We start from the raw sequence: 27,117 nt of genomic DNA, 5'->3' as shown, positions 1-27,117 counted from the left end.
TTCAATTCAAAATTATTATTTACTGTTTTAAAAATACTTAAAGCGTAATATTAAAAAATTGGTTACATGGTGGATTTTTAAATTGACATATTTCTCATGTTAGGAAATAAAAGTCCAAAGACGAGAATGCGCGATTTACGCGTCAATCGATTTCTTGCAAAAGTTATATTTTGTTTTAACAGGGAAAAATCTCGAATATTTTCCGGGTAAGCTGGGAGCCAAAAATTTGAAAAATAATGGCCAGCCTGATAATTTTATGTTTAAATTGCATAATCGCAAATTGAAAACTCTAATTTGGTAGTCATTTCAAGTTTAAAGTGTTGAAAATTAATGCTCTTGAACCACAAAATGGATGCAGACTGCAAACTTCTCTCATTTAAACAGAACCGAAGTTGACAAGTTTAACAGTTAAAAAAAAAACATTTTACACCCAGATTTACAATCCTTTAAGATGAATGACTATTGTTAAAAAATCGTTTTAACTTTCAAGTTTATTTTGATTGAGAAAATAATATTTGAAAATCAATAGGAATTATGTACTAATGCGACATTTTTACGCCTTCTATTCGATCCGAGCCCTGCAATTTTGTAAATTCCTTAATAGTTTTTAAATCCAGTGAATATTTCCGTTCAATTTTTTGAATTTCATAAATACTGTATAAAATGTATTGAAAAAACCTTTAAAACGATTGAGCTCTCTAGAAATCCCTTGAAATCCTTTAAAAACTGTGGGGGTCCTTAAAATTTTTTGAGATTCCGCGAAGTCCTAATATTCCATAGCAGTTTCTTGAAGTCTGTGGGAATCTTTTAAAATTTTTAAGAAATCGCTTTAAATCATTTAAATTTCGTGATATATTTTAAAATATTACGAGGTCCTTTGAAATTTTTTTAATTCCTTAAAAATTCATTGAAATCTTTAAAATCCGGGGAATATTTACGAATCTCTTGAAATCGCTTAAAATCGTTTCTAATATTCGACAGTCTTTGAAATTCCGTTAAACCTTTTGAAATCCTCTTAAATCCATGGATGCATCTTGAAGTCTTTAAAGATCCCTTACAATACGTTAAAATATCTTAAAATCCTTTAAAATCTTTGCAAATATTTTTAAATCCCGTGAAATCTTTCAAAATCTTATGAAATCCATGAAAATTGCATGACATCCTTCAAGATTTGGGATAATACTTCGGTATCTCTTGAAATTCTTTAAAATACTTCGAAATCCCGTGACTTATTTTACAACGTTTCGAAATTTGTTTAAATCCTTTAAGATATCCTGAAACCCATTAAAATCCTTTTTAATTACCGGAAAATGTTTTTAATTCCTTAAAATCCCTAAAAATCCGTTGAAATATTTCGGTATCTCTTAAAATCTGATGGAATCCCGAAAAAGTTGAGTAAATCTCATTGTATTCCGTAAACATGATGTAATTTTGTGAAATACTTGTCGTCCTTTAAAATACATTAAAATCCTTTTAAGTCACTGTAAATAACTTTAAATCTCGGTTACAATGAAAATAATTGATTTGTTGAATAAAAAATATACAGTATTACGTAAGAGGCGAGGGGGGTCACCAAAATCTTACGAATCATTAGAATATGGGAGGGGCTTGTCTAAAATTTCATAAATAATTCTTACGTAATTAATGCACTTTCTTTTATCAGGAGTTTAATCCAAAATAAGTTACACGATTAATATAAATAATAAATGAAACTTTTAAAGTTAAAGTTTTGCGGTTAATTTTCCATTTTTTACAGAGTGTAGTACCGTTAAATGAAGAATGTGGTTTGATAGAATGGGTACCAAATCTAGTCGGTCTTCGCCCTATTATTATGAATCTTTACAAAGAAAAGAAGATCACTGTTTCTACTAAAGATCTGAGAGTTCACCTCGTGAGTAAGTAACATCTCAAAATCGACTTCTATAGATACATATTTTCACTAATTACATGGTAAAATAAAATATTTGCTCTTACAACTTTTGTATTAATATAAATTCCTACTTTTTCTTTTTTAGAACCTAAAGAAAAACTTGAGCTAAAGAGAAAGGCATATCTGGAGAATTTGTTACCACTTCATCCACCAGTTTTAAGCGAATGGTTTCGACTATCTTTTCCAGATCCATATGGATGGTAAGTTCAAAGTGGTACCTTAAATTTAATAAATCCTTGGAAATTTTTTTAATTGATCCAGGAATTTTGATTTTTTTTCGTTAATCTTATTACTAATTTTTTTATCAAAATACAGGTATGAGGCTCGTACAGCTTACATCAGAACAACAGCAGTAATGTCGATGGTGGGATACATTTTAGGACTCGGAGATCGTCACGGAGAAAACATTTTGTTCGATTCAAAATCCGGCGACTGTGTTCACGTCGACTTCAACTGTTTATTCAATCGGGTATTTATTTTTTCATAATTTGTTTAATTCATTAGAACATAAAATTCTTAATTATCAATTGTAGACAATATTTGTTCTAAAGTATTTTTTTTTTAAATAAATAACTAATCAATAACTAATTCTGATCTAAGGAACTTTTGACAATATATGAAAAGCTGATGACGCAAAGAAATTAAATACAGAGACATTTTCGTTCAATTTTAATTGAATGTTTTGGTTTATTTTTAAATAAATTTTTTCGTTTAAATTTAAAATTGATTTGTGCTCATTATTATTTAGTCAAGGAAGAAATAATAAAGGTGGTACTAATTCAGGTTCGAACTCACTTCAGAGATAAAAATAGGGTCATTCGTGGCATGCATTTTGAAACATACTAATAAAATAGTGGCATGTTTTTTTTTATCGTGTATGTTACACGAGGCGGAAAATGTTTACACGTCTTAACATTTTTGAGCTATTGAAAGTGCCTTAATTTTTATAATAAAAAGGTATTGCAACATGGTTAAAAAAAGTCGAAGAATTTTTAATAAGAATTGTCCTTGCTTCTACTTTTTCGAAGACATAAATTTTACGCTTTTTGCAATGTATCTTTTTACAAAAAAGAAATGATGCCTTCAACTTGGACTTATTGGAAGCATAATTTTACTACCTTTCGTGGTATCACACATAAAAGATTGTATCTTAATATTTAAAAAATTAAAACACTTTAGTAAGAGGTCAAAAAACAGGCGTGTAGATAATTTCCGCCGTTAGTGTAGATCAAACGATAATACGGGTACAAAAATATATAAAAAATTAACAAACTTGAATTTCCCTTTTTCTTGTATATCTGCACTTATATATTTCATTTTTAAACCCATTCAATTTTTTAAAGTTTTAAAGCATACAGATATTGAAGACAACAATATTTTAAAGGAATTCAGTAAAATTATTAGACATTCTATGCTGCTATTTTTATTTTCTAACAGATTTTACTGTGTAAATCCTAAGTCTAATTTGTAAAATTACTATTTTCTTAACCCTTATACTAGGGTTACTACAGAATTTTGATTTCCCAATTCCAGGTCTTTTTAGGGCAGTTTAAAAGTAATTTAAAAGAAATTCTCAACCTCATGCTGTAAGTTCCATTTCAGAAAAATTAGAGACTTATAGAGGAAGAAAAAATATCATAATCAAGAATAATGGCATTAGTTAATCTCTTAATTTGAAATATTTGCAACGATTAAGAACATTTTTGAAAATTAATCCCTACTTTACTAGTTCGAATAAAATAAATAAATTCCCTCCAAACACGATAAATTTTATTTTTAAGTGTTTTTAAATCTCAGGAATTTGTAAATACTGTGAATTATTTAAAAATAAATTAGCTTTCAATTTTACGGATGCCCATGTCTTAATTAAAACTTCTTCCATGAAAGTACATCTTAAATATTTCTTTCTGAAATTTGAAACTCATTAGTTGCTTGAATAAACTTTTTCCTTAATTTGATGGTTTTTCCAATTCCAAATTAATTTCTAGGTACTAGCTTTTTATAAACTTATCTTCTAAACTTGAAAAATTCCCATTTTTTGTTCCTTTTAATTCAAATATAAAAGATTCGAGTTCAGAAAACTAAAATGAAATCCTTTATCTTTGAATTCTTATAAATTGAGGAAGATTTGAGATTTGAACTATTTTCGAAACAGAAAACTTTGAAATTTTTAATATTAATAAAATATGAATACTTTTCTTTGGTACTCTTTATTCTTTAAGCCACTTACTTTCAAATATTGTTAAATTTGGAACTTATTAATTTTTATATTGTAGAAATTCTAAGCTTTTTGCATAATTGTGGATGCTTCCAATTTGATATCTTATACACTTGAATGTGATTAGATCAAATTGTTTATTTTAAAACTCTTTCAATATATAATTAAGTTTTGAATGATATTCAATTTAAAGTATATCAACAACTAACGCTTTAATTTAGAAATCATGCTTTGGAACTGTACGATTGAAATATAAAATTGTTCGATTTCGGACGTTTTGGACTTTAAGATGTTCAACCAATAAATTGTCAAAATTAAAATGGTACAATTTTAAGAGATATTTATTTAAAAAACTGATAATTTCATACAATCCGTAGCTCCGGAAATAGAAAATACGTGAATTTAAAATACTTTGAATTTCGAACATATTTTTAAACAGAAAGAGAAGAAATAGTGGCATCTTATCATTTTTTTTGTAAGTAGTGATATTTAGGGTCGCTATTGGGCCGGAAAACCGGGAATCTGAAGAGACCGGGTAAAACCGAGAAATTACAATGGATTTATTTTCTGACCAGGAATTTTACACATTTTAAGGGGAAATACTCTGTCAAATTTTGATTTCAACCGTTTTTTAAAATAATTAAATTGTCATCTTTTTCAATTATGATATCATTCAGTTTAAAATGCGTAATTCGAAAATCTTTCATTTTAAACATTTTCTATTTAAGTTTTTTAATTTGTAAGCCTAAATTTTAATTTAAAGAATTTCAAAATGCATTTTCAAAGACTAAACAGTTAAAAATTAGAAGCCTTTAAAATCGTAGATTTTGTATTAAAAAATGTTTAGTTCATCAACTGTGAATATGAATTAATGAATGTATTTTAAAATTGATCTATACTTATATATTAAAAAGTGAACAAGTACTTGATTTTACAAGACGATTCACAATCAGTTCAAAATTTAAGAATTTCTTGATTTTAACTTTAAAATTAAACTGTTTCAATTAGAAAGACTTGGTAGTTAAACAAATGTTTGAATGAAACTGATTGAAACTTTATAAACTATTCTAAACTTTTAAATGACTTAAAAATAATATATTCATAATTAAAGGCTTTTATTATATTTCAAAATATTTAATTAGAAAAGAGAACAAGTACTTAATATTTATAAATATCTAAATTTTCATTGAATATCAGTAATTTTAAATGAAATATTCTAAAATAAAGAAAAAAAACTAAACTTTGAACGTTACAATTTTAATTCTTGTATTAAAAAAAATTTTAAGATGTAAGTAAAATTGTTGAATTTTGATATATAAATAACAATTGAACGCCTATTATTCTTAGAAAAAATTCAACTAAGTTGAAGAGATATTTTGAAGCTTAGAAAAAAAAGAAAATTAATTGTAAATTTGAAACGAATTAAAATAATTTAAATAGACAAAATCCGGCAATTCCTGACAAAATTTAGGTGCAAATAGCCCACGGCTTCATTAAAAACAAAATATAGGTTTTGGCAGATTACGAAAAAAAAAATTAAGAAGCTTTTTAAGGATTTTAAAAGAATACAGAGGAATCAAAACTATTTCCTGGAAAAATTGAAAATGATTTTTTATTTGAAGAAGTTAATTTTAAAATAATAGTTAAAAAGATTTAGAAAGATGTACAAAATTATCAAAAATAAATGTAGAGAAGATTAAATTTTTTTTTTTTATTTAACAATATTTATAAAACTTATTAGGAAATTTTTTAGAAAAAATTCGAACTATTTTTAAAGATGTTTATGAGTTCTGAAAAAAAATTTTAATTTGAAAAAACGCGAAACAAATAAATTTTTAAAAATTATAAATCATTTGAAGGATTTTTAAACTATTTAAAATTAAAATAATTTGGCTTTTAATTTAAGAAGTGTTCAGTTTATTAAAATAAAATGTAATCGTTCAATTTTGTATGTGTCTAGCTTAAAATTGCTTAAAACGATATAATTTTGAAAAACATTTAATTCATTGACAGATTCTTCAATTTAGAGCATTGAAAATTATAACATGTATTTTTATATTCGGAAGTGAATCTGATTTTTTGAACTCTATATTTGATAAAAGTTTACAATTTTTCATTTGTCAATTTAACTAAATTTCATTAAATTTTTTTTTATTACTTCAAACGGACAAGAGTTTAATTTTTAAAATTTCATTGACCGTGAAAAATCTTTCCAAACTGATAAAAAACCGGGCATTTTTTTTCTTTGATTAAAACAGCCACCCTTGATATTGCTTCAAAATGTATGAAATATTGTTTATAGTGGCATGAGTCTGAGCCCTGCTAATTAAATTCCAATTTTGACAGTTTTACCCTACAATTTGAAGAAATTGAAATAGTATTCTAATATTTGTACGTTGATTTTCAGGGTGAGTCTTTTGAGTATCCAGAACGCGTTCCTTTCCGTTTAACCCACAACATGGTGGAAGCGATGGGACCTTTGAAGTACGAAGGGCCTTTCAGACGCTCCTGCGAAGTTACAATGAGAGTCTTGAGAGAACAGACCACGACTCTCATCAGCGTCTTGACTCCATTTGTCTACGATCCTCTCGTTAGCTGGTGCGAAAAATCAATTACTTCTGCGAAACCAAAATACCGGGAACCCGACGAGAAGACGAACGAAAAGGCTGTTTTGCAAATAGGAGACATCAAGCAACGCTTAAAGGGCATCGTGAGATCCGTAGGAGACAAAAAGGAGAAAAAAGTTCAGAGTATGGAACTGTACCTCAGAGTCGAAGGACAAACGAATCTCCTCATTCTGGAGGCTACCAGCGTCGACAATCTTTGCCAGATGTACGTCGGCTGGGGACCATTCTTGTAAATGTCGTTAAACATTCAAAACTCAATATTAATCGACTGCAAATTGCTGCATTTATAATTAAGTAGTAATAAACATTTTATACTTTTTATAAATAATACTAGATACTTAGTCAATCGTCACTAGTCGAAGTACATAAAAAATTATTCTGACGCCGAATTCAGTCTGTACATTACGGCAAAATTACATCGATTCGTTAGAGAAAAACGTATTTGACGAATTTTTCACAACTGCCATTAACAGATCCACGTCAAAAGGAATTCGAAGATCGGACATAATATAAAAATTTGAAAATTGCAGAGTAAGAAATTCCAAATGCGGAAAAGTGTTTGACATTTAGGGGCACTTTCGTTCGACCTGGCTCTTCCCGCTTTCTTCGTACTCTTGACTTGAGAGCCACATCTGCTGGAATGTGCCAATAGATGCCAAAATCGATCCACCGATCCAGGCACCGAATCTCCTCTCGGCGCAGCCGTTGGCACTAATTAATTTCAGTCGCATGCTCGAAGGTATCCTCATCGAAAGGTCTCGATTTAGACGCTCAGGGAAGCCCTGGATGAAGGAATTTCCACCAGTGACAACGACACTTCCGTAGAGAGCCGGTCTCACATCAACGTCGCACATTCCGACACTGGTCGTGACAATATGGCCAACTCCAAGCATTGTGTTTCCCACCATTCCTCCTCGCATTTGCACCATGCTCGGGTCGAAAAGAGCCTCTGGTATTCGGAATCTCTCACTCCCAAAGTCCTAAAATGAAAAAGAGAAGAGCTTAATTTTTCTGGTGTATCATATTTTCTTCTGTTTAAAAAGTATTAAAACCAGATTCCAAGAGTAATCAACCTCTCGATTTAAACTCTTCAAAAATTGTCAATTGAAATGTGCAATAAAATATTGAACTGTTTTACTTGTTTTATAAACAAATGAATGAATGAAATAGAGCAGAGAACATTTACCTGTCGATAGCCGGTCGGGAACTCATACTGGACAGCTGGAACGGTAGAGACAATTTTTTCGTCATAGGGTGTTTCAGAAACTTGAAGGCAAGTTGCTTGGAAATCCTGAATAAGTTTCTTGACCATGTAGTTGTGCCAGGACTTTGTCACCTCAGGCAAGTTTTTCTTCTTCACCCATCTTGGTTTATCGTGATCTTTCACCACTTCTTTACTACCGACCATGTAAGCAGGCGATAAGTCAATGTCCTGGTCCTGTTAAAAATAAAAAGATCATAGGTATAATGGTATATAGTATATACATCATTTTATGATTATGATTATGGATTTATCACGCTATTGGGAATGGTTAAGCTGCGATACGTTACCTGGTGACGAAAATTCAAACTAGAAAGAATAGGCACGATTTTAACGATGCATTTTAATTTGTGTATAGAAGTGTTTTAACAATTTTGTTTTTGAGTTTAAAGTATTTATTAGGTAGTAAAAATAAGTCTTTATCGGAAACAAAGTGTTTTAGATGGAATTTACATATTATACAGTGAAAAATTATACTCTTTGACAGAAATATTTCTCTAAAAAAAATATGATTGTTCTATTTAGTGTGATTTTCAAAAGATTAGAAACTTAAATGGACTTATTTTGAAACAAAAATGAACTGAAAGTAAATTTTTATTAATTCATACATGAAATATTTACTATTTAAAAATCTGATCTAAAAGTTAGGTTAGAATTCGTATTTAAAATCCAGTCGTCTATTATTCATATTATTGGCATAATATGGATAAAATTTGTCGCTACATACATTAATATAAAGTTTATTTAAGCTTAAAATGCATTGAAACTCACATTAAATAATGAAATAATTGTATTTTTTTTTCAAACCCTAATTAACAAAAATGTGTTTTTTCACTGTGCAAGATGGGAATTCTATCTAAAACTATTTGTTTCTGATGAATATTTGTTTTTAGTATTCAATCATTGTTTTATACTTCACAAAACAATCGTAAAAACACTTTTATGTAAAAATTAAAATACATGTTTAAAATTGTACCTACTCTTTCTAGTTCCATTTTTCGGCACCATGTGGCGTAATGGTAGACCACCATTCCCAATTGATACTATTTTACTTTTTTTTAGCGATGAAAGATTTTGCATTTACTTTGATAAAGAGCCACTAAAGACACTATTTTATAACAATTGCTGATTAAGCGCTGTGCATAAATTAAGTAAAGTTTTTTTTTATATTTTGATCTTAATGTTTTTTAATAATTAACAAACTCGTTCAACTTTTAACCAAATAGTCGAATTATTAAAGAAAAAAATGAATGGTCAACAAGAAATGTAATACTTGCTATTTTAACCAAGAAAATATTTTCGTTTTATATCAAAAACAGTTCAATTGAACCAAAAAGGATGAATTTTCTAATAAAGTAGTTAAATTTTCAACCAAGACCAAAAAATGTAAGCAAAACAATCAACTTTCTACAAAAAAAAGATGCATTTTAATCAAAATAGTTCAACTTTCAACCGAACAAGATGAATTCTCAATATTTTTTTTTTTTAATATTTGAATTTCCAACCAATAAGATTTCCAACAAAATACATAAATTTGATCAAATAGTTGATTTTTCAAAGAAGAAGATAAACTTTGTACCAAAAAAGACGATTTTTGATCAATTCTAAATTTCAATTCCAATTTTCTAAATTTTAACTGAATGGTTGAATAAACAAAATTAATTTGATAGAAAATAGTTTAATTTGGTACCAAACAGACGAATTTTCAAGCATAAGAGACGTATTTTCCACAAAACAGTTAAACAATTAAATAGTAAACCCGAAAATATGAATAGTTGATTTTACAGTTCAAAAAATGAATTTCTAACAAAAAGTGAATTTTTAACTAAAATGATCAATCTTCAACCAAAAAAATAAACCTTTAACAAAGTAATTCAACTTTCAACCAAAGAGTTCAATTTTTAACCTAGAAAAATGGATTTTCAACCAAATTTAATAGTTCATAATTAAAAAAAAAAAATTTGTTGGAAAAAAAAAACAGTTGGATTTAACTAATAAAAACGAATTTTCAACAAAATACTTGAATCCTCAAATAAAACAGATTAGTTTTCAAACACACCATTTTATGTTAAATAAAAACAAATTTATTTTCTACAAAAAGAAACGAATTTTTAATAAAATAAAAAAAATGTTAACCAAATAATGAAATTTTCTACTAAAATGTTGAATTTTCGAGCCAAAAATAAGAATTTTTTTTACAAAACAGTTGAATTTTTAACCGAAGCAGATTAATTTTTACCCAGAAAGTTGCTTTTTTAACAAATTGAAAAAGTGAAATTGCTACAGAAAGAGATGAATTTACATACAATACAAATTAATGTTCAAAGACATAGCTGAATTTTCAACAACAAAAATTTTAATCAAGAAAGAGCAAAAATTGCAAATAAAAAATTTTTGAACCCTAAGAAAAGAATTCTTATCCAAAAATATAAAAGTACAATTTTCAATCCAACAGAATGAACTTTCAGCCAAAAAAACTATTAGATTTTCTCATTGGGTTCTGTCAATGCATTTTGAATTTCAGTGGAAAAACTGTAAAGCCTGTGATAAATAAATAGGAATTTAAAAACTATAGATAAAAGAATAACGTTTTTAATAAACATTGATGTACATTTTTAATACTTTACAAATGTTAGGTTCAAATTTGTCACACTATTTATATTTTTTTAAGTCTCTGAAGTGAGTTCGGTGCTCGCAATTTTGAAACGAAAAAAGAAGGGGGTCCACTGAAAATTTATGAAGAAAAAAAAAACAAGTTACGTAAAAAGTGATTTTTTCACGAATTTTTTTGTTTATTGTTAATTATTTATTATTCTGATTTAACGAATCATATTTACTACATTTTCAAGACAACAGGTCAATTTGACGGGAAACGAAATAAATTAATTTAATCTTGAGTTGGGTTTTTAAAGTTTATACTAACTTGTAAAAGTTGTCTGCACTGCATGCTGATATAATCTCCGCCGAGGGGAGATTTGACTATTGCTTGTGTCAGAACAAATCCATCCTGAACTGGAACTGCTGATGTGTGAGTCGCTCCACTATCGACGACAATTCCTGTTGCTCTTCCGTTGGCAAATGCAGCCAAGACAGCATTTTTAACTAGGAAATAAGCTGGCACGTTATACTTTTCGAACATCAATTCCGTCAGTTTTTCTCGTTTGCTGCGAACGTTCCAGGGCGATTCGGAAAATAATACTGGATGAAATTCTGCATCGGATTGAATTACTTTTGAGTAGGTATAGTCGAGGACCTGGACAATAAAGACAATTCTTTATTAGCCTTATCTCTATTGTTTATTCCTTTAATTGCTAAATATTAATAACTATGGTACCTAATCAAATCCTGGACAAAAATCTCTGACGATTCCAGGTATTTTGCATGTATCTCAAATTTAATCAGGGATAATTTTTTGTATTAGAGCCATTCGGATATTTCGGATTTTTAAAAATAATCAACCCTGAAATTAGTATTCAGTTTCGTGAGTTTATAAACAAATGCTTTTTTATTTTCTAAGGATAGAATTAATATGTTTCATTTAGGAAGATTTAACAAATGATATTACAAGATATTCTTAAATATACTAGCACCATCGATTAATTTAATAGTTACACAATACTCAAAACATAACATGAATTTTTAACAAGAGAGTTTATCAACTAAGTAGCTTTATTTTTAACAAAAAAGATCAATTTTAGACTAAAATAATGAATTCTTAACTGGACTAAATCTATACTTAACAAAAAAGATTAATTTTCAACTAAAATTAATCTTTAATTTAAATAGTTGAATTTTGAAACAAAAAAGTTAATTTATAACTTTTTTAACTAAGTAGTTTTTTTTAGCTAAGTATTTTTATTTCTAACAAAAAAGATCAATTTTAGACTAAAATAGTAAATTCTTAACTGGAATAAATCTATATTTAACAAAAAAGATTAATTTTCAAGTAAAATTAATCTTTAACTTAAATAGTTTAATTTTGAAACAAAAAAGTTAATTTTCTAAACAAGAAGATTTATATCTACCAAAAAGATTAATCTTCGACAGAAAAAATGAATTTTCAACTACAAAAGATAAAGTGTCAACAGAAAATTGAACAGTTAAAGTTTCAGTTAATAAATTAATGTTCAACCAAAGAGGTAAATTTTCAATTAAATTATGGAATATTCAAAATAAAATAGTTACATTTTCAGTTTAATTACAACAAAATAATGTTCACAAAAAAATTTAGATTAAAAAAAAGTGATGAATTTTCAGCTAAAATGATGAAGCTTCAATCGGAATAGTTGAATTTCAAACAAAAAGATACATTTTGATCTAAAACTGTAATTTTATAACCAATAATTGAATACTTAAGTTTAAAATTGTAAAAAAATTATGTTCAACTAATCAAATGTATTTTTAACTAAAATGATGGAATATTCATCTGGCACAGTTAAATTCTCAGTTGAAAAAAATACTTTCTAACAAAAACAAAGGACGAATTTTTAACAAAATAATTCAATTTAGTAATATAAAGCTGCTTTTACAAATAAAGAATCATTGTTGTTCAACTTTATATTGCAATTTTTTAAATAATTTAGACAGGCTCTCAAAAATATTCCGACTTGACAAAAAAAAAATGTCTGCTGATTCCAGGTTTATCCTTGCATATAAAAATTTCCTAATAATTACTGATTATTATACAATTATTATAATTTATCATGAACAATATTATACTTTTTCGAAATGATCCCAGTCTTCGATCATGCCATCTTTCATGTAACTGGCAACTTCCATATTTTTCCGAGGTACGTGAAGTGTTGTTGTGTCTACGTAATATTTTGTAGTTGACTGGCAGACATTATTGTCAGGTTTTTTGTCATCGATGTCCATTGGTTCAACAGAAGTGACTGTTCCGTTGGCATCTTCTCCGATGCCAACTACTGCTGGGATTTCAGCCTTCGGGGTGTCTTCCTGAGCATAACCAACTCTTAAGGAATGATGGCCTAAATCAAAGACCAGAGCTCCGATTTCATCTCCTCCGTAAAGCATCGACATCTTGTCAATTTCTCTGAAATCAAAGTTCAATTTATACTTAGATTTTAGAGACTCAAGAATAATATTTAATGGTTTTAGCAGCGGTAACCCCTAATTTATTTTTCGAAGTAACAGAATAATCATGTATTTTTGACATTTCGTGGATTTTTGGCGCAATTCTCATCCTATTTTATTTTATTTATTATTTATTTTATTTATTATTTTATTTATTATTTTCGACGTGTGCTCACCTCTACAATCTCTAGATCCTAATTTATAGAAACGATTGGTACCAACTTTTATCCAGAAGTCAGTAGCAACAGATTAACAGATTCTGGAAAGGTTTTGCAGGAATTTTCGATATCTTGAGTAGTTTTTGAAATTTTACGAATCAAGTGTAAAAAATAAAAATTCAGTGATGACAAAATAGGTAAAATTTTTTTAAATATTCAAGATATCGAACATTTTTTCAGGATCTATCGAGAATATAAGATAAGACACGATAACAAGTTTAAATTCCTTACAATAATTCAAAAAGAAGTCAATTATGGATTTTTATCCAAACTTTTTGCCTAATTTTTGATCTAGAAATCTATAGAAGCAGGTCATTAAAATTAATTTTAGAAAAATACGATATCCTTATTAAATAGAAACTTTAATTCTGTTATCACATTTTATGTTAAAAAATAGATATTTTGATATGTGCTCACTTCTGTATCGAATCGATTGGTACCAAATTTTAACAAGTCAGCATCAGCAGATTCTGGCTAGGTTTTACAATAATTTTCGGTATCTTAAATAGATTATCTTTTTATTTTTACGTATTTAGTGTAAAAAAAATGAAAATCCAGGAATGACAAAAATGATAAAATTTTTAAAAAGATTCAAAATACCGAAAATTGTTTGCAATATATACTGATAATATGTTACTGAAGACTTCTCATTAAAATTTGGTCTAAAATCGGTTGGATGAAAGATGCTGCAGAGGTGACCAGAGATGAAAAATTTAATTTTTTTTACAACCATTCAACAATAATGCACTTTTCATTCAAAAGAGTAAAATAGGTTTGTATAAAATATTTTATAAAACAAAGTGTGTACTGATAAGCATAATAATAATAATAATAATAATAACTATGTAAGTAATTTTTAAAGAAAATTATTCAAAACATTAATTTAATTTTTCATATTTAGTATATTAGTAAATTCAATTAAAGTATCTGAGTATACCTATATATTTTTTTTTTAATTGCGAAAAATATTGAAATTATAGTAGTATATCACTTTGAAAATTTAAAACAACAAATTTAATATACTCACTTAATTGAATTAATTTCTGGATTTGGTCATTTTCATTGATTTAAAAGTACTATCTAAGCTCTGTAAACACATTTTTTAAATGATTTTCTTATTAAGAAAAGATGATAAACTGGGTTGAAACATATATTCAAATAATTTACATTTGTAACAAAAGTTATTGTTTTCAGTTTTTGAATGTTTCAAAATATCTTGAGTGGTTTTCTTCTTGTCCGAAATAAAATTTAGACACTATAAGAATTTATTGGTGAAAGATTTTGTTGTAGTTAATGAGTGGCGAAATACGCAATGTGAAAATGATGGTTCGTTTAATTTATTTTCATAAAAAGATAATTCAAATATTTTTAAACGTCTAGTTCCATTGTGCTTTGATATATTATATCCGATATATTGGATTTCATTTACACCATTTGCACTGCTTCGTTTATAGTTTAAAATTCATTATAGTGTCAAATAAAACATTTGACAGATTCTTAATGTAAAATTCTTTATTCACTTAGTAAATTTAAATATAATTGCAAAGTTTTAAAACACTTTAAAATAAAAAAACTGTCTAAAGCTTTTGGTAATTTAAAAACACTTTCAAATTTCAAATCACGATATTTTCCTTTCAACTTTTTATGTTCTTTATTTATTTTACAACAAATCTTTTCTTCGAATAATAATATTATCAGGTCGATAGCATTTATTTTAATATCCTGCCCGATTTTTTAAAATAAAGAAGCCTTATGTCGACAAAAACAAAAATAAACACACAGAGGCCACGGAATTTTTGTCAGAAAACTTGGAAAATGAATAAAAAATACACATTTAAAAAATCTCAATACAAAAGATGCAATAGATGAAAAAAATGCTTTAAAAGTTTTAATTTAAAAAAATCAAAAAGAATTGCAATTGACAAGAGGCTATAAAGTTCTCAAAAGCTGAAGATAAAATCCATAAACTTGCGACTCAAAAATAATTTAAATAATATAAACAGTAAATAAGGGTAGGCTAAAAAATTAATATTTTAATTTTTTAAACACTTAAAATATACAAAATACGTTTAGATGCTAGTAAGCTACTCCAAAAAAAACCGAACACTGTTAACAAGTTCAATTATAAGAGTAAAATATAGAACGGAAATCAATGGAATATTGGAAATTAATTAGAACATGAATCTGACTCACAGTCTATTTAGACAATTCTTCAATCTAATTCACTTTGACCACACTATTTTACGGATATAATGTTCACGAAAGATCGACGATAAACATAACCTCACAACACAGACGCCGATTCGTGACGAAAACATAAAAGAGTGAGACTGCGCATGTGTTGAAATTTGCCCACTGACAAGAATACAACCTGCAGAAATAAAAAATATTTGATGATTTTTAATATTTTAATTTAAACTAATTATTCTGCCCCCTTTTTAAAATATTTTAAAACTTTTCCGAAACATGAAACTTTGTATATACTTTTTTGAAAACAAGAGTCAATCTTTTGATCAATTTTTATGAATTAAAATATTATAAATTTAACTGCAAAAATTGGGCAAATCAAATTATTCAAATATTCTGAATCGTTTTTTATTTTTTTATTACTGCAAGTTAGTTATACAAACATCAGAAATATCTTAATTTTTTCCCTTTCTCGAAAATATAAATACATGATTTTTTATGATCTTTTGGGAAAATAAAAAATATTCTATCTAAAAAAAAATTGTCAACCCTGGTTCTTGTTTTGGCAAGCCTGCCTGTAGTGCTTGAAAAATCGGCTTTATTCGAGAAGACTCGTGTAAATTCGGACTATATATGCGTGTATCAATGTGTATGCATGTGTGCATCAATGTGTATAAATTGCACTAATGTGAATTGTGTAAAATATAGCTAACTTGTCTGTGAGATAGTACTTCTTGTGTGTGTAATGTTCGGATCCACGCGTTGAAACCGGTGTGCCTATTCCTTCGGTATTTTTCTTGTCCCATGGCTCTCGAAAAACGTGTTGAAGGATATCAAACTGAGAAAAATGAAATACAAAAAAAGGAACCTTTTGCAATGAATCTTTTTGTCGGAGACACTCGACAACTCGAAATCAGAGCGAAATGAGTGAAGTTTACTACTCGTAGCGTCGGGGCGCCTCGGTCTCTCTCAACTACCAAAATGGCGTCGAGTGTCAAATCGTCGAGAGACTGGAAACAATGCAGAGGCAAAAATGCCTTCACAGTGCTTTTCTGATCAGTTCCAAAGCTGAAAATGAAGCTCGCGAGAACGAGAATTCACTGTTTTGTGTGGTGGTGAAATCAAAGTGTGAGAGCTAAAAACTTTAGTTTAAAAAAAAAATCACGCGGGTGTGTTGAGTGAATGAAGGGAAGAAATTTCTTAAGATATTGCACGTTCGGAGTCTGTGACACTAGCTGGTCCAATGGAGCAGATTTTTATTCTCGGGTTCGCTTTATTGACAATCGTCAATGAAGGTAAGTTTTTCTTTCATTTTTAGAATAAATGGAATCAAATTAAAACTGATTTTCGAAAGCTTGACAGATTTTGTTTACATTTGACAATTCCCCAAAGTGTCCCAAAAATTTGACAGATAGTACGGTGGAAAGGGGAATTGTCAAAAAGTTACAAACTAGTTCTATGATTTAGCATCTTGAGCTATTTGAATTTCCTTTTGGTGATGATACTTAACTAATTTTTCTTATCTACCTGGAAGTAGCATTTTTATTCGCTACCGGAATTTTTCAGTAACAAGTATTGGATGTAAACAAAGATTGTTTGTGTCGCTGAAATAAAAGTCGTGTTTTTCTGCGTCAGGTGAATAAATGATAAGAATCAACGATTCAACTAAAATTGAACGTTATTTTAATTATTTTAATTAGTATTTTTTTCCAAATGTCTATTCCTGGTTCTAAAAATTTAATTTTAGATAAATATATATTTAAGATGAATAAGATTTGAGCAAAAATTTGATTCTCCACCTACTTATGTATATAAATAATAATTTCGTCCAAAACAGTTAAAATTGTATGCATTTGTTCGAAAATTCCATAATTTTTTAAAGGAATTTAAAGCTGATTCCAAAGCCATTCAAAATTGAAAAATGAAATATCAAACTGGCAAATTTAACAATCGCGTTGAAATGTGCAAAAATTTCCGATCTTAAAATCACTTTTTTTCTATCATATTGATAATAAAACACTTAATAATGATATAATATTAAATTAATCTGATCGAATATTATCAGATTAATATTATCGAACACAATCAGTTACTCTTATAAATTAAAAATAGAAAAAAAACCTTTTAAAATCCACTTGAGATATTTCTTCAATGATTATTTCTTTTAATTAATAATTAAATGAGTGGTAGAGACTTGATTTGAAAAAGAAAAATGAATGCAATCTCAATTACTAAGTATTTATTTCCATGGATGTTAATGATTTTCTTGATCAAGATAGTGAATAACGAAAGGATAAATTATGAGACTGATATGCAGTTCATGATGGAGAGTTCATTTAACGATATTTTTTATCACGTTGATGTCTTTACTGAATTCGATTCTACAAATTGCAATTTTTCAATTTCAGCTTAGCTAGTTGAACATTCTTATCTGTAATCGCGCATCTCGGCTACTCTTAACACCAGCGTATTATTGCAAATATTTACAACTAAGCGATTACTATAGATAACCAAGCACCTCTTGCGTAAACTCATCGATTCTCTTACTTGCTAGAAAAAGCGTTAGAAAATATGCATGTTAAGTAGCCTAATGGTTTATGAGATATTTCATGTACACATATTATGCATTTTTGAAATTAATAGAAACATGGATCGGTATCGTAACTTAAGTTACTGGTTTTCTTATGACTTTGTAATTACAATTAGTTAACTTTAAATAACTGTGATAATTTTTAATTTTGTCATACTTGACTTATAATTTCCATTAGTAATACATTAGAATCAATTATTCAACATTGATCAATTTGATTGATAATTTTCGGAACTGGGAACCCTTCAAATTAAAACCCCTAAATCAAGAGATAACCCAGCTTCCTAATTAAACATGACGAGCTGACAACCAAATAAAATGAACCAACAAAGAACTTATCATCTCCGAATTAGCAGGCAGCTTCCCTTCTCTAGACCATGATAATAATCTCGACAATTGAACTCATCTCTTAACACTAGTTCGAATCGTGAAGATTTAAAGACCCAAAGATTAAGATCAGATGATTTTGTGTTCGGCCTAAAGTTAACACAATTGTCGAAGTTATCTAAACTTAATTCTTAATTTAACGAGTTTCTTCCTTGAAGATCTAATCGCTCCTGACAATAAGTCTTCATTTAGTAATTTAGTTTCTGCCATACGAAGTAGAGAGTGGAGCTGAGGGTCTCGACCTCGTCGGCGTAGTTGTCTCTAATGAGTCTTGAATAGAAAATGTCGTGAGTTTGAACTGCGTACTAAATACTGTAAACACACTAGGAGTTCAAGATGTGAATTTTAACCCTACGACATGAGACAGAGTTTAAGCCACAGAACAGCTAGCAAATGCAAGTAGAAACAGCCCCTAACTCTGTCGATTTATTACTTCGTGCTTTATTGCACGGTACAGTCTTCCTTATTGCGATAAGCGCAGGGAACCTAAGTCAAAGAGAAGGGGATCCGGATTGAACCAATTGGAAACACACCCTGATTCTGAATCGTCGGTCGTCACCCTCTTGCTCCTATAATGTCCCTTAGGCTCGGTGACTTTGGGGGGGAATGAAAGACAAGTCAAGAGATGCTTAAAAAATTACTCGCTTCAATGAATCCTGGAATGAAGAAACTATTAGTCATGACTAGTAGTTTTTTTCTTCGTTTTATAAATGGTCGTTATAGCAATCTGATCAAAGATAGTAATTAAACTGACCAATGGATATCGGGTATCCAACAAATCCTGGGTAATTTTCTGGGCAGAAGTTACTTGTGAAAATTTTCGAGGATTTTTTAATTCCTCGAGGAGATCCTGAAGTACCAATAAAATTGACTGACCCACGGATTTTCCCGAGGAATCTGAACATCTTTGCGGATTTCCTCGTGTCCGACAACGGGACGAGGATTTCCTTGAGAACATTTTCAAACGAGAGAATCACAAAAAAAATCAAGAAATGACAATGCATTTATTTTCCGATCGTGAATTTGGTAAGTGTCTTATGCGAACGTGTTCAATTTTTTGTTTAAGCCCCAAAATCGATACTTTTGACCTTTGTTCACAAAAAAGCGAATATCTCCTAAACCACGATTGACAGGCCCCTTCCTTGTAAAACGTCACATTTCAATTCTGATATTCATCTTCAAATTTTTAAAGATTTAATTTGCAATAGTTATAACATTTTTACAATTTTGAAATTGATTCCTTCAAGCCTGCCGCAAGTCACTTTTCTTTTTTAAATTCTGCACTTTCAAGTTAAGGTTTTTATATTTATTGCTTTTATAGAAACAGTATTAAAATATTAATTTACTTATATTAAAAATGGGAAAAGACCGGAAATTCAGACGGAGAATAAATAAAAGAAATTATCGAGAGAAAAATTATGTGCTTGAAGTTCTGAACGTTCAGATGAACGAATTTTTTATTGATGACTTTGTAAACTATAAAAAGGGCTTAAATGCTTGTTTATTTAAAAAGTAAATAATATATTTACCCAAACAAAATTTCAATGCATAATTTTAATCGTAGTTGGAGGAATATTTATGGGTTAAATAAACTTGGAAACAAGTATTTCGTTCATTTGAACGTTCAGAACTTCAAGTACACAGCAAAATTTATTTTGGTAAAGGTAGTTTCTTGCGTGAATATTATATATAATATTTTAATTCAAATTTAGAAGAAGAAAACTTAACAAAATGATGTTCCAATTCCAAATTATGGAAAAAGAGAGTTGCAATATTTCTGAAATATAATAAAAAAATTTTTAGATGCATAAATATAACTCTGACTTGAAATAGCGAAATTTTAAAAATAATTTCTTTATGACTTGGTATGGCGAATTTTCCAAAAGAATTATAATTCTGAATTTTGAACAGATAATTTGTGATTTATAAAAAGAGAATTTAAAAAGTGTCAGTAGAGTGAATGACGCCTGAAACAAAAAACCTTGGCTACTAATGGACCCAAGTGAGGAACCTTACATAACGACTTTGTGAGGATCTTCACTTGGGGTGATTGCTAGAGAGATTGATCAGCGTCCTGGGCCGGAGCAGTGTTGCGGAACGAACGTGTTATTTACATAAATAACACGAGAAATCTTGATCAATCTGAAAATTCTCTATCTCTTCCACACATTACTCCTTTCCCCCACCGAGTGAGTCACGCCTACCCCGAAAGGGAAATGGCTTAATGGTGTAATCCCTGTTCCAAGTCAGAATTTGTCAGATTTTGAAAGTTCCTTGTTTCTCCAAATCAGAATTTGTTTTATTTTACCAATTTTATTTTTGTAAATAAAAGTTTGCTAGAACTTTAAACTTCCTTCTTCCAAATTTTAAAGAAAGCTGGATACTATTTCTGAATTATAATAAATTATAATTATAATAAATTCAAAATTGACCGAGAGAAGCCCAGGAAATGATTCAGAATTTAAAATCATCCGGCGGGTAGTCACCCTTAATATTTTTAGATAAAATATAGAATTGGGAAAAATACTTATTTATTTGAACATTCAGAACTTAAAGTATAGTTCACTTACTTAATAAGTTAAAGAATTTTTATTTCTGTACTTTCAAAATTGAATAATTTCAGTTCAAAACTGTCGAACTAATAATAATACTAATTAAATCCTCAAAAGTTATAGAAAGAATATATGTGCCTGAAGTTACAAACATTCATTTGAACGAAATTTAAAAAGAAAATTATTAAAAATTTTTTTGCCTTAAACAATTAGAACGGCAAAAAAATATTCTGTCGGAAAGAATTATCGAATATAAATTTTTTTAAGGGGTTACCTACCCTCATATATCACCCATTATTCAGACTTGCCTAATGCAAGTTTGATTGTCGATATTTGAAAATATAAAGACGTCAAAAATTCTCTTTTTTTATCTCACTAATTATAGAGTGGGTGAGAATGTTCGGCAAGATCCCTAAGAACCACCCTTAATATGTCCGCACCTAAAATGTTCAAAATGACAGATTTAATTGTCGTTATTTGCAAAAACAAAAACGTCAAAAAATCTCTTTTTTTATCTCACTAATTATAGAGTGGGTGAGAATGTTTGGCAATACCCCTAAAAGCCACCCCTACTATATCAGCACCTAAAATGTTAAAAATGACAAGTATCAAATTTGTTCAAAAGACCGCTTTTGTCTACAACTCTTAAAGTAATTCAGGGAAGTTTAATGAACTATTTTTTTACACGTAAATTGTCTTAACACTTTAAATTATAAATCATTTAGCTTTCAGAATTTGCATTTGAAAATTTGAATAACCGGGAAAACAGGTTAAAAAGCAGAAATGGAACAAAAAATTTTTTCTGAGCCTTGAGTAGCTATAATGGTTAGAAGTTTCCACAGGAAAGCTCTAAATTCTTCTGCAAATATAATTTAATCTTTAATTATCTGAAAGCTTCCTAAAATAAAACAACCTTATCACACTAATTATCATTGGCAGTGGTCCGTTTATTGCTCCTTATTCCCAGTTAGTATCGTTTACCTATATCAATGAAAATTAATGGTGGGGAATGGACCTTTGCCAACGGAAGGCATAATTGCAGTGGAATGCTTTCGCCAAGAGTCTCCCCGCCCAAATTAGGAGTTTGGCTTCCCCGCGGTAATACCTCTATCATTACCTTCAACATTATTACTATTATTGTACTGAATGATATAATCAATTCTGCCAACTACATATTTAAATCTATACTGAATAAGAAATTAAATGTGAAAATCGATTGACAGCTGCGGATCAATGTGTACATGTTGGACCCTTTAATTTTGTTTATTTATACTGTCATAAAGTTGCATCGGCATCCTAATAATTAGAAACTACAAAAATCAAGTGAATTCGTTTTTTTATGGATTTTGTCAGTGATAAGAGTTTTTTGGAGTGAATTTTTAGCTTTCATTTACTTGATATCGATATCAAAAATTATTCAAATTCCGCGATTCCAAAGTCTTTAGATATCGTAAATATAGTATAGTTGAACTTGCCAATATCGTTATGGAAAATGGGTTACACTTTTATACCCTTTTGTGTCCAGTAATTTTTTAACTTCTGTTAGAGTTTGCGCTGTCCAGGGAATTCAACTATATATGTTAAGGATAGTTCCATTGTATTTCGCAGCGACTATACAAAGGGGGTTCTTCCTTTGTTATTAAGTATGATTCTGTGTTTGTTAGTTTGGGGCGTTCCTATTCTGAGCAATTCTGAATCTTCCAAGTGTCACTTGTACTTTTCTTTTGACGCTATGGGGTGGTGGAGTTTCATGAAAATTGTCTCCATGTTGTTCCTGCTTCTTTGCAGTTGGCTTTTATTATGAGACGTTCATTATTCGATAGCTCTCTGCAATTCTGGATAGTGTTTTTCTCAGTTCTTTGTCTTTGTGGTAATATATGACGTTCAATAGGAACGTGCAGGGAGTTTATTAATTATATTTAGTTTTATTTTCTTCTATTCTCATATGGTCTGATATCAATACTAGTTTTTCTTTTTATTTGATTTCGGAATTTCATAAATAAAACAAAATAATAACTCTTGTATTTGATTTCGAGAGGGGCTTTAATAGATTGGATGGATCTGAATGATTCTTTAAGGGTTCGTGTAATAATGTACGAGTTTATACTAGGATTGATTTTCAATTTTGCTCCAAGTTGTGATCTGATGATTTTAATTATATCAGGCTTTTGCAAATTTTTCGAGTTGTTGAATATTGATCATCCAGGAATAGTTTTAGTTGGTCTAACTGTATTCTTTATTTTTTTATTTTTCAGAATCTAGTTATGAGAATTATTTATGTGCCAGTGGAAATAATTTATGGCTATCGCAGTTTTAGTTTTCCTGGTCGTTCGAACAACTTTCAACCAATTCGCCCGTAAGAATCATTAAAAATACTTCCCTTTTTTATTTCAAACTACATATGCGGTAATCCCGTATTAAGATAGTCTCAGCAGGCGTCCATGGTGCAATAGTGACACCCTGCTGGCGGTTAGCGCCTACACCTTTGAGACCGAGGTGCATGTAACTATATTTAAAACCTTTCTCGTCTCTACCTTCGTGCTCGCAATAAGTGCCCGCTTCCATTATATACCTGCTTATACATCTTTTCATGGATCTTCCTATAGAATATAGACATATAATTTTTACCCGCAGAGACGTGATCCTTGCAATCTTCTACCATTGAAAACTAAACCCAACATGACCTGTGTGTATAAAAAGACGAAAACAATATCAAAAAGCTTATAAGGATACCATGCCGGTATCAAAGTCCTTCCCCTTTGTACATAATCTTCTTTTTCTGCATTGAATTCGAAAAACCCCCTAAAACACCTAGAAATAGAGCATTTTTGGCCCAATTTTAACCTTTTTGTAAAAGGTGTCTTGTTCATTTTTTACGAATCACAAACACATAAGACATTAGAAAACAAAAAATTTTAAAGGAGGTTCTTTTTTATGATATTAATTTCAAATATTTTCTGAAAGATTTATTTGCTGATTTTGTAGATTGAAGGACATTGGCGATAACAAAGGTATCGCTGACAATTCGATCGAAAAGCGAAACACGAAAGGTAAATCAATTCTGTAGTTTCAAATAGAAAATTTCTGTATTTTCACGAAAATAGGGATATTATTGATTTTAAATCAAATAAATGTGGGTACTAAAATTCAATTAAAATTTAAACGTTTTAATTTCTTTTAATACATAAATAAAATACGTCAAATGGTAGATCAAAGAATTTTTGTGTTGTTTTAAATTATTTCTTTCTAGTTTGCTGACATAAAAATGCTTTGAACAACTCAAGTGAACTCAGGGGTTGTTTATCTGTATTTCAATCTTTGATCTTCTTGACTTTTTTCTGATATATTTTTATCAGTAGAAAGTGCTGAAGTGTTTAAAAGAATTTTCGAAGCTAGTTAAAAAATATTTTCGGGCACAAAAATGACTATAAAAAACTTGCTAAAAAAAGCCGGTTATGTTAGAGGGCACTTTTTTCATTTTATTCTTTCTTTTTACCTAAAATTAAAATACTGAACAGCTGTGATTCCTGCAATGTGAGAATCCAGTTTATTATATTCTGTATATAAATCAAATAAGACAAATGGAATTTCTCAAAAACTCGAATTCTTTTGAACTTGGAGAAATTGCTTTCAATATTCGAATTTCAATAAGGGTGGCAGTCCAAAAGGTGCTAAGGGACATTTTTACGAAAATGGGTTTATTGGCCCAAAAATTATTTTAAAGTGCAGGGTGTCAAGGGACATGCTGTACTGAACCCCCATGCCGCGTATTCTTTCAATTTTTGTGATTTTCTGACCTTTTACCAGTATTACTTCTCTTCTTAAGCGTTTCTTAATAATTAAAATGAAAACAACAAAATCTTTAAAGTAAAATACAAAAGCTATCCTAATTACCAACCTAAAACTTGAATACTTTTCAAATTTCCTTTTTTTGTAAATACGAAGTTTTTGTGATGTAAATAATTAGTTTGGTTTTTATTCTCCAACAAAATTTATTCCAAATAATGTTAAATTGATGCGTTTAAACAAATGAATTTTTATCTCAAACCGTAGCCCTTTTTTTCATCAAACTTTTTTGGTCTCAAATCAGTAATACCTCAGCTCTGGATTGCACTTTAATTTTATCTTTAAATTGTGATTTCGATTTTACAGAATGTTTTTTCGTTCTACTGTAAAGTTGCCAAAATGTCCCTTATAGCACCTTTTTAGACTGCCAACCTTCAATTATTCAGATTGAGAGTGAACGAAATTCTTGATAAATGAAAAGTTTAATTAATTTTTTGTTAGAAAAATGGGTAACCGAAACGATTGGTAAAAATAATTTATCGAGGCACCGTAGCAGAATAACGAGGAGGATTAGTATAGGTATAAATGCTTGCACTTTTGCGACTCGAAACGAGGTGAAGAAAATGTTGAAAAAAGTGCCGAGTATTAAAACTACATACTCGACATGTGACGAACAGAGCGTGAAGGCGAGGTACGGGCACGGCAGAAATGTCTACAGGGTGCCCCATAAATGTTGACGCAGCTATGTTTAATACTTATCGACATTATATGCGATTCAAACCCGATTAATTTTACTTTCACAGGTGTCACATACAAATGTTATAATCAAGCCAACATTCATTCAGCACTAGTTAAATGATGTAATTGCTCTCAGTTTCAAGCCTATTAGAATCTTTAATTATTTTATGAATTATTATTTATTTATTAATTATTTTAAAAAAGAGTTGAAATTTATCAATAATTTACAATTATTGTAATTTACAAATTACAATTTATAAATAAAGTTAATACTTCAAATCGAGTGTTGTGGGTATATTTATTAAACCCTTAGCCTAATAATATAGTTCACCATACTTGTAAAACTTAATTTCAGCAGGTTTTAATGATATGTACGTCTGAGAGACGTATATTTAGTAAAAAGCAATTTTTATTTTAGTTAGTATTCTAGGGTTAAAAGTCTATCCTTATGTATAAAAGGCATGCATACTATCAGGTTTATTCAGGCTAAATCATTTTTTAAGCCACAAAAATTGCTAGCCTGCAAAAAATGCATTCAGGATGTATTCTTCATAAAAGGTCAAGTTTACCAATAATTTGCAAAAGATGTAAGTGCGGGTTTTTCTGTGTCAAAATCGACTTTTTATATTTTCAAAGAAATCATTGCCACTTTCTTAATTTAACATTTGTTTCGAATATTCCGGCGAATTTCGAAGGAGAATAATAAAACTAACATGTTCCAAAAAGAAAATTGGTATATCTGAAGTACATCGAAAACTATCCAATTTAAAATACAAAATTATTCATTTTTTGTTTTTGAAAAATATACTTAAAGAGATTCGTGACTTCGTGGATTTTTTTTCTCAAATCGGAAAAATGCGTGTCGCCTAATTTCATATAAAAAAAGAAACATATTTCGTCGCTGATAGATTCTGCGACTTGAAGTACAGAGCCTGTCTGATTTAAAAATTAAATAATAAAAAACGACCTATATAACTAAAAAGTGTTAAGAAAAAAGTTTGCTCATTTTTAAAAGTTTTACGAAGAAGATTTAACCGCGGGTAAATAAAGTCGGATTTAATAGAAACTCGTCTTATGTTGATAAAATTCACTCACAGAACATTTTCCTTATAGATGGACACATTTAAAGAAATAGGCAAAAAATAAAATAAATTTGTAAAGAAAATTAATATCTTAATTCGTTCAAATATACTTCGACATTCAAATACTCTTAACCTCGCAGAAAATTTTTTTTCTCTCAAACCCGAACTAAAATTTGTTCTTAAAAATTGAACTATTTTCTAAAAAAATTCGTCTTTTTGACTTAAAAATTTTAATATTTGTTTACAGATTTAACTACTTTATTGAAAATTCAACTATTTGGATGAAAATTCATCTTTATTGGTTGGAAATTATATCTTTTGCTAAAAACTCGCCTTTTTAGACAGATAACACAGGCCAACAATTCTCAGAATCAGAGACCAGACCTACTATACCCGAAGGTTTTTGCTGCGCTGAATCCGAATCTGACCTCAGAAAAATTCCATCAC

The 27,117-nt window shown here is 29.1% G+C and overlaps 3 protein-coding genes across 5 annotated transcripts in view; 2 read left to right on the top strand and 1 right to left on the bottom strand.

Annotated features, from left to right (window-relative positions):
- Nucleotides 1-7,212, top strand: part of LOC117177857 (serine/threonine-protein kinase atr) — a 31,655-nt gene extending 24,443 nt beyond the window's left edge. The window contains exons 25-28 of the mRNA XM_033368879.1: nucleotides 1,757-1,895; nucleotides 2,016-2,130; nucleotides 2,246-2,399; nucleotides 6,556-7,212. Of these exons, the coding sequence (XP_033224770.1) occupies nucleotides 1,757-1,895; nucleotides 2,016-2,130; nucleotides 2,246-2,399; nucleotides 6,556-7,008 (861 nt within the window). The 3' untranslated portion in view covers nucleotides 7,009-7,212. The remainder of the gene's footprint in view (nucleotides 1-1,756; nucleotides 1,896-2,015; nucleotides 2,131-2,245; nucleotides 2,400-6,555) is intronic.
- LOC117177858 (actin-like protein 6B) lies at nucleotides 7,036-15,675 on the bottom strand. Its single transcript, XM_033368880.1, has 5 exons — nucleotides 15,542-15,675; nucleotides 12,756-13,089; nucleotides 10,960-11,289; nucleotides 7,962-8,213; nucleotides 7,036-7,755 (listed from the first exon to the last, which is right to left on the bottom strand). Exons 2-5 carry the CDS (start codon nucleotides 13,074-13,076, stop codon nucleotides 7,342-7,344), a joined length of 1,317 nt encoding a protein of 438 aa, XP_033224771.1. The 5' UTR covers nucleotides 13,077-13,089; nucleotides 15,542-15,675; the 3' UTR covers nucleotides 7,036-7,341.
- Nucleotides 15,676-16,273: 598 nt separating this feature from the next.
- LOC117178220 (neogenin) overlaps nucleotides 16,274-27,117 on the top strand; it is a 68,809-nt gene continuing 57,965 nt past the window's right edge. For all 3 annotated transcript variants that reach the window (XM_033369529.1, XM_033369528.1, XM_033369527.1), the window contains exon 1: nucleotides 16,274-16,830. In XM_033369529.1, the coding sequence (XP_033225420.1) occupies nucleotides 16,779-16,830 (52 nt within the window). In that variant the 5' untranslated portion in view covers nucleotides 16,274-16,778. The remainder of the gene's footprint in view (nucleotides 16,831-27,117) is intronic.

Source organism: Belonocnema kinseyi, chromosome 8 (genome assembly GCF_010883055.1).
Source record: "Belonocnema kinseyi isolate 2016_QV_RU_SX_M_011 chromosome 8, B_treatae_v1, whole genome shotgun sequence".
NCBI classification, from domain to species: Eukaryota; Metazoa; Arthropoda; class Insecta; order Hymenoptera; family Cynipidae; genus Belonocnema; species Belonocnema kinseyi.
Note: the sequence above shows the minus strand (reverse complement) of the source record. Positions and strands in the feature narration are given on the sequence as shown.

What these genes read in the sequence shown, in the direction of transcription:
- LOC117177858 (XM_033368880.1), bottom strand. Translation starts at nt 13,076, where the DNA reads ATGTCGATGCTTTACGGAGGAGATGAAATCGGAGCTCTGGTCTTTGAT. An exon ending in ACTGGGATCATTTCGAAAAA is followed by an intron (nt 11,290 to 12,755) that starts GTATAATATTGT and finishes TTTATTGTCCAG; the next exon opens with GTCCTCGACTATACCTACTC. An exon ending in AGTGCAGACAACTTTTACAA is followed by an intron (nt 8,214 to 10,959) that starts GTTAGTATAAAC and finishes TATTTTTAACAG; the next exon opens with GACCAGGACATTGACTTATC.